A 13,040-nucleotide genomic window follows, 5' to 3' on the forward strand; every position below is an offset into this window, starting at 1 on the left:
TAATTCCCTGGTTCGAGGGCCTTATTGCTTTTATAAAAAGATTACCAACATATTTTTTTTAAATATGAATGACAGGTTTTCATTAAAAACATTATTTTAATTAGTAAATTAATTATTCCACCAGACGTCAGGGCAAAAGCCAGTTTTTACTTCTGAGATTCTGAAGTTGCTAGCCAAACTACCTGGTCGTCCATTCCAAACGTTCTAAGCAAAAAAAGTTGCCATGCAGGCTAGTTTCTTCTCCTTTGCCAGCCAACTAAAGCTAACACATAATCACATCAAGCAGCTGAAAGGACAGCAAACGGTGTGCATTTTAGTTTAAAAAAAAACAACCTTCGTTTCTATATTGCCATTTATTTGGATATATCCATAATAATGACCCTGATAAATGAGTTTGCCTGGCTCAGAAAAGCTGTCAGTCTCTTCACATTCATTCTCTCTATGGCATAGCCCAAAAAAACATTGTTGTGCCAGTGTCACGATCGTCTTTAGGTGAAAGAGAGGAACAAGGCGCAGCGTGATAATGATACATCTTCTCTTTATAATGAAGACAAAACAAACACTATTACAAACTAACAAAACAACCGTGAAGCCAAATAACCAAATAGTGCTAACACTACACATAGACAATTACCCACAACCTACCTAATGACTATGGCTGCCTTAAATATGGCTCCCAATCAGAGACAACGATAGACAGCTGTCTCTGATTGAGAACCAATCCAGGCAACCATAGGCTTACATAAACACCTACACTGAACACAACCCCATGAACTCAACAAAAACCCCTAGACAATACAAACACCCTATACTAGACAAAAACACACAAACATCCCCCATGTCACACCCTGACCTAACTAAAATAATAAAGGAAACAAAGATAACTAAGGCCAGGGCGTGACAGTCAGCAAGGTTTAGACAAACCCTAGCTGGTGAAAACCAAACGCTAGCCCAGTGGCATGGGGAAATAATGTCTAGAATTGGTTTAAATTAAGTTGAATTGCCTGGCTGCGCTGTGGGACAGTGGATTAATAATTTAAATGTAAATGTTAACAGGAATTACCTAGGTATTGTGGAAAATGACTCCCTGCTATCAACCAATCAGCAGTCAGGATCCAAACAAAACATTTTATAATGAATGATGGAGATCTTTCCTATTGAGCTTATAGATTTGGAGGTCACAACATCTGTTTTATCCTATACTTCCCAGACAGAGACATCTGTTTTATCCTATACTTCTCAGACAGCGACATCTGTTTTATCCTATACTTCCCAGACAGAGACATCTGTTTTATCCTATACTTCCCAGACAGCGACATCTGTTTTATCCTATACTTCCCAGACAGCGACATCTGTTCTATCCTATACTTCCCAGACAGAGACATCTGTTTTATCCTATACTTCCCAGACAGCGACATCTGTTTTATCCTATACTTCCCAGACAGAGACATCTGTTTTATCCTATACTTCCCAGACAGAGACATCTGTTTTATCCTATACTTCCCAGACAGAGACATCTGTTTTATCCTATACTTCCCAGACAGCGACATCTGTTTTATCCTATACTTCCCAGACAGAGACATCTGTTTTATCCTATACTTCCCAGACAGAGACATCTGTTTTATCCTATACTTCCCAGACAGCGACATCTGTTTTATCCTATACTTCCCAGACAGAGACATCTGTTTTATCCTATACTTCCCAGACAAAGACATCTGTTTTATCCTATACTTCCCAGACAGAGACATCTGTTTTATCCTATACTTCCCAGACAGAGACATCTGTTTTATCCTATACTTCCCAGACAGAGACATCTGTTTTGTCCTATACTTCCCAGACAGAGACATCTGTTTTATCCTATACTTCCCAGACAGAGACATCTGTTTTATCCTATACTTCCCAGACAGAGACATCTGTTTTGTCCTATACTTCCCAGACAGAGACATCTGTTTTATCCTATACTTCCCAGCCAGAGACATATATCCCAAGTAAAATGCATTACAAAGTAAAGTCATGGAAGAAGTGAACCGAACTTTAAATTAGCCTCAATGATCTCCAACCACTACAGATATCTATCTTCTTGGATGCTACGAAGTCGATGTAATTTATTGATTTTAAACTTCATTGAGCAATACTTTTTTAAAAATGATCCTCACCTGTATGATCAAATTTGAAGCATTTAATAATCTGACCTGCAACCACAGCATGTTGAAAATGTGTGCATATTTGATCAAACTTTTGACAGAACAAGTTCTGCAGTATCTATGGTTCAATTATAGGAAACCTAGAGGCTCAATGATGGAAGTCTTCGATTTTATTAGAGGGAAGGAAAGGAACACGCTGTACTTTCCTAACCATGTTCCTTATGGTGAAATATTATCCTGCACCCTCCCAATTTGATCTCGTCATTACTGATTTGTAACTGAACATACCTAGGAGTGGGAGGCACATCAATAACAAGAAAGCGACGGACAAAAAGTCAGTACATGGACTTGTTCAGACCGTGCTCTCTGGAACCTTTGATTTCTTCACATCAACATACCAGTACCAGAGACCCTTTCAGTTCAGAATCACTCCCCTAAAGCTGCCTCCTGTTGACAACTAAGCTAACCACAGGACATTGGTGGTACCTTAATTGGGGAGGACGAGCTTGTGGTAATGGCTGGAGCGGAATCAGTGGAATGGTATCAAATACATCAAACACATGTTTTAATGCCATTCCATTTGCGCTGTTCCAGCCATTATTATGAGCCGTTCCTCCCCTCAGCAGCCTCCACTGAACCTAACAGTAGGCGTAAACTAAACGCCTGAGCAAGATGCAAGGTTGAAGATACTGTATTCCTGAAAGCCGTATGTTTACGGTTGCTTCCCGCCCCGCTGAGGGTGGTTTAGAACCATCCATCACAATGAAGTGGCCAGTCCTTCGGTCCTGTGCTGGTTTAATTCCCCTTGACTGATCATCAGGTGGATGGGGAGAAAAGACAGTGACATTCCTCGAGAGGGGCCTGTTGGCCACGCTTCACCTCCTCAACTAGCTGGAGGAGGCTTCTAGAGGGCCATTTTGGGCTCTACTCAAAAGTAATGCACTATATAGGGAATAGGGTGCTATTTAGGATGCACTCTCTGTGATTATTACATGATGGCTCTCATTTCTTAACCTGACACTTTTATCCATGCGTTGGGATGTTTCATACAGTAAGACACATCACTTTGGCTGTAGACTTTGGCATCCCCAGCCCGCCTCTGTAAGCTATATCGTAACAGTAACACCTGATGGAGCAACTCTTGATTCCAGTCTCAATCTTTGTGAATCTCTATTTTCTATTACATTTTTTTAGTACAGTGTCTTCAGAAAGTATTCATACCCCTTGACTTATTACACATTTTGTTATGTACACACAATATCCCATTATGACAAAGTGAAAACATGCTTTTAAAATGTTTTGCTAATTCTGTCTCTCTCTCCCATGAGTGTCTGAGCGAGAGTCAGGGGCAGTCTTCAACCCAACTCTCCCATAACTGACGCCTGCACAGATAACTGCGTTTGAAGAACCTCCCTTGCTTAGGGGGGCCTATTATATCTCCATGTGATATGTTTTTTAGTTCAGGCTGTAACAGAACATAATGTGGAAAAAGTCAAGGGGTGTGAATACTTTCTGAAGGCACTTGTAAGTGTGACTCAACACTTCAGCCCCACAAGACATGTAATTTCCTTAATACTGTGTTTTAACACGGTAGTTGCATAACAGCTACAATGTGTAGGCCTACAATGTGTGTATCATGTGTGTACGCAAACATTACACTCGCTGCTTGTGAATGGTAGTAGATAGGATGACTGTAGTGGAACGTTACACAAAGCCAAGGTGTTGATCCAAGATGTATGCTTGGTTTTGTGGGAACAGGTACAAATATTGTACAAGTCATTTCCACCATGATCGTATTTACAGCAGTATTATACTTTTATCATTTCTTCCAATGACATTTCTTCATGGGGGAGAAGGACATCTCATATCGCATAAGCTTAGGTATTCATATATGCAGGTAGAGTCTGGACATTATCCCCTGAGGAAGCACTGTGCAGATGAGTCAATATCAGCCACCAGGTGTGGATTATTGATGAGCGTCAGGTTGAAATGCAGTCAATAGCAAGTCCCCCTCCAAACAACATGTAGACTAAAGTTAAAGCCTTAACAACAGGGGTCCTATCCACCATGCCCAGTGTCACGGCATCACCACTTATGATGATGTACACACAGCCTCCAGGACTTAGCAAGCATTGGGAATCCTGTTGATGTGCCTTGAATGAATGGCGAGCATCAGTGACAAGGCCTCTTGATGTGGTGCAGAGCCACTGGGGGCATCCGTGTGACAAGGCGACAGAAGTTTAAGTGGTAAAGTACCCCCCCCCCCCCCCCCCCCCATATACTAATGAGGCCGTAGTGTCATTAAATCCTCTTAGGCCTCTCTAGAGCCGTTTTTAAAGAGGAACTAATTACTGAGACATGACAACATATATCCAATCTTTCTCATAACACATCAAATAAACGAACCCTTGAGGCAAGCTATACACACACTCGTCGTCGATGCGTCAGATGGTGTACGTGTGCATTTTTCAGTCTGTCTGTCTTTGCCAGATTAGGTGAATCCCACTAGAGGCTGCCACTGTTAACTTCATCACTGTCAGTGGATTGACACATTTTTGGGGGGGGCATTGCTGGATCAGTTGATTTTATACGTCCAATTAATGTTCAGAATGGCACAACGTGATTATTCCCTGTCGAGCTGTTTGCTAAATTTGTTTTCAAATCACGCCAATTATTTCATTTTTCAAAATTCCATATTTAATTTCAAAACAGCTAAATCATGTTTATTGAACCCTGTGGCATATTGAGTATCTAAGCCTGAGACTTCCTCATAGGCAACTCCACCACCATTTTCCTCATACAGTAACATTCAAACATGGCTCATTAAATGTTTTTCAATGATACTTCTCATTCAACAATGACTCCTGTTGCAGGGATAGAAGGTAGATGTTTTTTTTAGATGGTCAGTTAACCTCAAAAATTTGGCATGCACCAATTTCCATCAAATTACCGCTCAACTAGTTTTACTGTACTGTATGTTTATGAATTATTTATTTTCATCAAGAAAGAACCAATTCAAAATTAATTACACTGCTCAAAAAAATAAAGGAAACACTTAGACAACACAATGTAACTCCAAGTCAATCACACTTCTGTGAAATCAAACTGTCCACTTAGGAAGCAACACTGATTGACAATAAATTGCACACGCTGTTGTGCAAATGGAATAGACAAAAGGTGGAAATTATAGGCAATAAACAAGACACCCCCAATAAAGGAGTGATTCTGCAGGTGGTGACCACAGACCACTTCTCATTTCCTATGCTTCCTGGCTGATGTTTTGGTCACTTTTGAATGCTGGCGGTGCTCTCACTCTAGTGGTAGCATGAGACGGAGTCTACAACCCACACAAGTGGCTCAGGTAGTGCAGCTCATCCAGGATGGCACATCAATGCGAGCTGTGGCAAGAAGGTTTGCTGTGTCTGTCAGCGTAGTGTCCAGAGCATGGAGGCGCTACCAGGAGACAGGCCGGTACATCAGGAGACGTGGAGGAGGCCGTAGGAAGGCAACAACCCAGCAGCAGGACCGCTACCTCCGCCTTTGTGCAAGGAGTAGCACTGCCAGAGCCCTGCAAAATGACCTCCCGCAGGCCACAAATGTGCAACTTACGACTTCAACTGTATCTCTTAATTAATGCTTCACAAAATTACTGAACCTTTCTATTCTCATAGGTTCTACAGATTGTAAATTAAAGATAAACATTTTTGCTAAAATAATTATTATATTGATTGATTGGCTATGACTTTCAAATCACCCAGTATTGCTATCTGCAGCATTAGTTCTAGGTAAATGTTGCAATTCTTCAGCCATTCCTGGACCTGTGACCAAAAACGAGCTACATATGGACAGTTCCAAAATAAATGATCTAATGATTCTGCCTCCTCGCAGCAAAAAAAACATTTAGTTTATTCACTTAAAGATACACATTCAAATTCAGAACGTACTGTAATTTAAAAACAATGCAACTAGGGAGTTTTTCCTAGCCATGTGCTTCTACATCTGCATTGCTTGCTGTTTGAGGTTTTAGACTGGGTTTCTGTAGAAGAACTTTGTGACAGCTGCTGATGTAAAAAGGGCTTAATAAATAAATGTGATTGATTATAGTCCATGAGCCAGACCCCCAAATGTGCGCTCACTTGGGGTGACGATGTCTCATAGTGATTTCTTTGAAGTTCTATGGCTGCCTTTAGACAGGCAGACCAATTCTGATCTTCTTTCCATCAATTGGTCTTTTGACGAATCACATGAGATCTTTTCACATCTTTCTAAGAGCTGATCTTATTGGTCAAAATACCAATTCGTGAAAGAAATTTCAATAATTGGGCTGCCTGTCTAAATGCATAATGTGTCCCTAGAGTTTCAAAAATATATATATTTCCACACTATGAGGTCGGAAATTATGATTATGATTGTCTATGAAATCTGATTATTCAGATTATTTGACCAGTCATCTTGTATTTGCATATGTATCCTCCTACTTTGAAGAGGTAAGCGAGGTAGGATCTAAACTAAAGTCTAGATGATCCTATCCACCAATTAGGGTTGTGCATTTAAATATATAACAATTTGTATCAATACGCCCACAAAATAAGAGGCTCAGGGAAATATATTATTAAACATATATTTTGAGTTATTTTTATGAAATTAACACAGTGATTTATTAGACATACAGTAATGATTTAAAATACAATTAAAAAGTCTGCATGGGGCCTTTAAAATGTATCAATTTATACAGGTCATTCTGTTTTTTAGCCGAGAGGTCAAAGGTCACATTTTGTTGACCTGAACATTCTGAAAATGAGTCTAATGAATAGCTATGAATGTTAGCATTTAAATGATATATGTTTAAAGGGTATACGTGAGCAGTAACTTGTTGTATACTGACATTGTTTGTCATGGGGTAAAATCCCTGTGGGAGAATGAATGGGATAGAAGGATGAAAAAGAGTGATAACCCACAGAAAGTTACCATTGCTGCACTGCTATCACACATTTTCCAGCTCCCGTGACATAGACCTTCAAAAAATCACTATGAGACATCGCCACTCCAAATGAGCCCGACCGACCTCCTTGCCTCATGGACTACTAGGCCTACATAAGTGCAGGAAGTAGCTAACAGAATATCCATATTGAAATCAAACAATCCCCATGAATGATCTCATAATATACAATGGCTTTTAATTTAATGCCCCCACAAAGTTGAGCACAGCAGTTGTGTGACATAAATCACCACCTTTTAATTGATGAAATATGTGTTATATAATATTACTGGAAAAGTTCATTGTGGTTCAGTCATTTGTTAAACAACATCCCTCTGTCCTGGCTTCCGTGATCTTTGCAGGAACACTATCTGTTGAACAATCTGCGTCACACAAAGGCAATTAGATAGGTTTCAACTATAAATGTGTTAAAAATCAGACTTGTCCCTCCTGGTTGTACTGGATAGGTTGTAATGATGACTAGATAGCAACATGGGATCTGATAATATGTTCATAATAGCCCAGTGCCCTAGAAAACCAGTCAACCTCTCTACCTGAAAACACACACAAGGCTTTGGTGTACAAGCATGTTTAGTCTTAGTCTCCCTAATGTGATATATTCCAATAATGTCATGCTCTCCAGCTCAACCCTATAAGGCTGCATTCCCTTTCCTGGTTGATTAAATGAGGCATCATGACAAATGTTTCCGTTGGAAATAAAAGAGGGTACTTGAGTTACTTTTCATACATTAAGAAAATGGTTTCCCTCATTCATCAAAGGATAAGTGTGAAATGGGTGCAGTCAGACGCAGTGCTGTATACACACGCACACACACACACACACACACACACACACACACACACACACACACACACACACACACACACACACACACACACACACACACACACACACACACACACACACACACACACACACACACACACACTACAAATGATGCTAGTCCGTCACTTACGCTTCGAACACACCGGCTGCGTCATTGCATCACTGCTGCATAACATTTTGCGCAACTAGGCAACTATACTGATGCAGGTACCTTTTGCAAATGGTCGCATGCGGTTGGACACATGGAGGAGAGAATCATTTTCGCAGTATCCTCAAAACCGTGTCTTTTTGACACAACTGCTGACAGCTACAGGGACATAAACACAAAAAATGCTGCTTGGAGACAAGTGTCCACGATAGTAGGATTGCCAGGTCAGTTTAGTAGTGAGCTTGTGCTAGATGTGGCTAGCTAGCTAACCTAGCTTGCTAACCTAGCCAATGAGGTGTGTGTGAAAGAAATAGTCAAATAAATTATGCTAGTTACTACCCCTGATAACTTTACCAAATGTTCATGTTTGAAAGAGTGTGAATGCTAGATAAATAGTCATGGAAATAGTAGATACTACTGTACCCCTGTTAATTGGGTCAAATAACCGTGTGTGTCTATGTGTACAGTAGGTGACATGTCCATGATAGCTATCTAATAACTATGGTAATGGTTTGGCTTATCATGTTCATGTCTATGTAGAAGAAGACTGTAGGAGGAAGTGGAGAGGACTCAGGGACAGGTATCAGAGAGAGAGAAGGGCAGAGAAAGAGAAGAAGAGGTCTGGGTCAGCAGCTTCAGGCCAGCAGCCTTGGCGCTTCTGCCACATTCTGTCTTTTCTGGATCCATTTATTGTGCCTAGGGCAACGAGTGGCAATTTTAAAGCCAGACCCCTTACGTCATCCACAAGTGTTGTCGCCACTGGTGCATCAAGACCCTCAACGTCACCTACAAGTGCGACCATCACCTCCACCGGTGTAGTGAGACCCTCTACAACATCATCCACGAGTATGACCACCACCGGTGCAGCCATGGAAGATGATGAAATGGAGGAAGCACCTCTGGATCTAGGACCGCCTGAGATTATTATGAACCTCACGGAAGTGACCACTGAGGACCTTGTTGAACAGGATGTGGCCGTGGAGACAAACGGAGAGAGAAACGAAGAGGAACAACGTCACACCAGGCGTCATCGGAGGTACCAGCCCCCAGATCCACTCAATTCATTTCAGCAGAGGCTCCTCCAAGCCGTGGAGAGGGATGCAGCCCAACCTGATGCTCACAGGAAGGAGGATGAAGAGACCCTCTTTGCCATGAGCCTGGTGCCAACCCTGAAGAGGCTGCCTCAGCAAAGAAAAGCAGCAGTCAAGGTTCAAATGTATCAGCTGCTTTTCCAAGCCGAGTTCAATGGTACGTTTTTTTTTCTCCACATCACAGGTAGTGTCATAAGTGTGCGACAGTGAAGTAAAGTAGGTCATTTTTAGAGTATACTCATGTAGGTTAATTGGTATTTCAGATCAAACTATTAATATGAGGCAAATGTATAGCTGTTGTTTCTGGGTTAGAAACTATCCCCAAACAGGTTGCTGTCTAAATGTTTCCCTGTCATAATTATCTTTTGATCTGAAATACAAATTCCATGAGTAAACAGCAAGTATTAAAAACTTTACCACACTGTTCCTATATTTATGCCACTAACTACACAAGCAGTATTTAGTTAACATAAATCTCACCTTTTATGGTGTCATATTATGTTAAGCTTGTATGTGTTGTTTTTCTCTTCCCTTTCAGAAATGGAGTCAATTTAGCCGGCCAGCTCACAGGAAGGACAGGAAGAGGAGAGGAGTTGTCTGGTTGTTGTTTTGACCTCCCTCATTGTACCTTTCTTTTCACACACGTCAGTTCTGTTTAAATTCAGTCAATTCATAAAGTCATTTGTTTATAAATTCTTAGGATAGCATTCATTATTAGTGTTACATAGATTTCTGAATTGAAACTCATACGGAGTTTTCACAGATGCTCTTGGTGTCTTACGAGACTAAAGGTCAATATATTTATTTCCTTTAAAGCCACTTGAAAACCAGGGTGTTGAAACTTTTTGTGAAGTTATGTTCCATCGACTGGTCCATGAGGTCCAGGGGCCATTTGTTTAGCCGTGTTATGGCTACATATTATTTCCTTTTTTGCAGAAACACACACACACACACACCTCTTCATACGTCAGATCTCCAGTGCCCTGCCCTCTCTCTCTTTATGGCCATGTCTGAAGTTCCCCTACTACGTCTAGGCTTTATGAGTAGTCCCTTTAATGGTCTGCATTTGTGCCAAAAATACATGCTCTTGTTGTTCCCTTACAGATTACAGGCTACACATTCATTTTATTTATTTTTTACACGCACATACACACCTCTTTCAATAGTTTAATTTTTTAAAACATTTTTACAACACACATACCTGTCATGTTCTTTCCTGTACTTGAATACTTATTAAATTATAATGTTTTCATAGTCAGTTGTTTCATATCTAATTTAGACTTAATCTGCTTATTTCTTCCCTACACCTGCAGATCTAAGACAAGATGAAAGTAAAAACACATTCTCTTCCTATTTAGCTTTTTTTTCACCTGTATTTTGTCAGGCCAGTGAACATGGTGGTAAACTGTACTATTTGTATGGACCCTAGGTTACCCTTTCCCTTTGTTATCATACTAACTGTATGTCGTATAACCTTAATTAGTGCTCCCGCTCACCTGATGTACCATGCCAGGTGTGTATAATACTGACGTTAATGGGAGAGGGAAGGGGTTATTAAGGTGTGGTCTTTACTCCCAAATGTCACTTAAATATAGCTTCCAAATGAAGAGAGACAATGAGACATAAAATAATCTGGGGGAAAAATGCAATTTTATGGACAACGGTGGATGGTTCTTAAAATAACCTTTATGTTAGGGGGCTTTTAAAAGAGCAGTTTCACTCCACGGCATACTGCCATGGGACTTCACCTGCTGGCGATGAGAAGTAGGTGGTCAGCTTCTCCCTCACCTGGAGTGCCTGTCTGGGGGCGTTGTTGGCACCTGCCCTGGTGACATCAGGAAGGTGACCATTTGGCGTGCCCATCTCCATCCGGAGCGGCTCCTGGAATGACCTCCGCAGGTAGTTGTGGAGAACACATGTGGCCTTCACGCAGGCATCGACATTTGAGGGGCTGAGACCAAGCACTCTCCGATACATTCTCCATCGGGCTGCCAGAATCCCAAAGGCGCATTCAACAACTAACCTTGCCCTGGACAGTCGTTTGTTAAAGATCCTTACAGGCTTTGGCAATGGCAGCTGGCGTCCAGCGTAGGGCCTCATGAGGTTGGGTCTTAAAGGGAAGGCCTCATCGCCGACGAAGATGTGGGGAACAGGTCCCAGGTCTTCAGCCCCAGGGAGTGATGCAGGTGGTGGAATATCCAGGGTGCCATCCTGAAGTGCCTGGCCAAAGGCAGAGTCCCGGAGGGTCCCGCCATCACTTCCCTTGCCGTAAGCACCAACATCGACAACACGGAAACAGTAGATGGCATCTACTACAGCCAAGAGTACAACTGAATATGTACCCTTGTAGTTGTAGAATTGCGAACCTGAGCACGGTGGAGCCTGGATTACTACATGTTTCCCGTCAATGGAGCTAAGACAGTTGGGGAAATTCCACCTCTCCAGGAACTCGGCAGCGATGGCCCTCCAGTCTTCCTCCTTGGGGACAGGCATGTATTCACCAACCAGACAGTCCCAAATGGCTTGTGCCACAGAGGGGACAATGCCTGCCACCGTGGACCGTCCAACTCGGAAGCTGAATCCTATGGTCCCGTAGGAGTCCCCTGTCGCCAAGAATCTAAAATATAATGATAAATATTGTGTGTAACTTGAATTCCATCCACATATTATATCTACTCATATAGCTACCTCATTACTGTTTATTATGCTATACTAATTATAATGTAATACTCATCAACCACCATTAACAATGCCTTCATCAGGGCAGAAGGCACCTTTCTTTTCATTTGGTAACATTGCATAATTAAAAAAGGATTATAAACCAACTTTGGGAAAAGTTATAGTCCCAATGAACATTCTGTAAAAGTACATCTGATGTCAAATAGGGACTATTAACTAGAGCTCTTTAGCTAGCTAGGTTGCACATAAAAACACTGTATCAAATATCAATCAATTATGGTACCAAAGGCTTTAAAAATTTACTAGAATGTAGCTTACCGGAGACAAATCGCCAGGCGTTCAACTGGGCTGATGGACTCCCGGTAGTTGGTATCCATCCGGGCGATCCTGGCTCCAACCATCTGGAGTAGGTGATCGAACTGGCTTCGGTCCAGACGAAAGTAACTTCGGAATTCCTCTCCAAACAGTCGAAGCTCTTGAATTAGACGGTGGAACTCCCCTGCCTGCTTTCGGGACTTTAACCATCTCTGAACCCACACAGACCTGCGCTTTCGGCGGGGCTGGTCCCGGCCCAACAGCGCGATCAAGACCACCTTCCTCAACGTTGGTCTCATTGTTGAAAGAGCCTACTCTGCCTATCTTGACTATTTATTATTGCATTTCGCTCCAAAACTGCATTTTGGAGGGAAATTATATTACAGGCTCTCACAATTAATTTGAGGATGTCATCGAATAAATAATATACTTGGCAAATAAATAAATAAAAAATGTAAAGAAATGATGCAATCAAACTGTTTTTATGTAATCCCAAATTTGTACTGAATGTGTGCAAAAATAAAAATCTACTTTTGCTACTTTCTGTCAAGTCCACTCATACAATTTGATGCATACGTTCGATTTATCGAACGTATGCACCACACAGAACGCACTGCAACTGCCTCTGCAACGCAATGCTGCAAGGCAAATGCAGCGTTCCATTGGAAATGAATGTACTTCTGGTGTATCGAAACGCAATAACGCAGTCGGTGTGTTCGAAGCGTTACAACATCCCAAATGCTACTGAGCATTTCCATCTAAAAGGACCCATGAGTACCAACATGTGAAGTTCATAGCAGCATGTCAAATTGGGTGTGAAAAGAAAGCTAAGAGTCCT

At 41.5% G+C, this 13,040-nt stretch overlaps 1 protein-coding gene across 1 annotated transcript; it reads left to right on the plus strand.

Moving 5' to 3' along the window:
- Positions 1-8,096: 8,096 nt before the first annotated feature.
- Positions 8,097-10,466, plus strand: LOC129827603 (transcription factor Adf-1-like). Its single transcript, XM_055888588.1, has 3 exons — positions 8,097-8,341; positions 8,658-9,365; positions 9,747-10,466. Exons 1-3 carry the CDS (start codon positions 8,212-8,214, stop codon positions 9,761-9,763), a joined length of 855 nt encoding a protein of 284 aa, XP_055744563.1. The 5' UTR covers positions 8,097-8,211; the 3' UTR covers positions 9,764-10,466.
- Positions 10,467-13,040: the final 2,574 nt, after the last annotated feature.

The sequence above is a fragment of the Salvelinus fontinalis genome, chromosome 29 (assembly GCF_029448725.1).
Source record: "Salvelinus fontinalis isolate EN_2023a chromosome 29, ASM2944872v1, whole genome shotgun sequence".
Taxonomy (NCBI): Eukaryota; Metazoa; Chordata; class Actinopteri; order Salmoniformes; family Salmonidae; genus Salvelinus; species Salvelinus fontinalis.

What these genes read in the sequence shown, in the direction of transcription:
- LOC129827603 (XM_055888588.1), top strand. Translation starts at nt 8,212, where the DNA reads ATGGAGGAGAGAATCATTTTCGCAGTATCCTCAAAACCGTGTCTTTTT. An exon ending in CACGATAGTAGGATTGCCAG is followed by an intron (nt 8,342 to 8,657) that starts GTCAGTTTAGTA and finishes ATGTCTATGTAG; the next exon opens with AAGAAGACTGTAGGAGGAAG.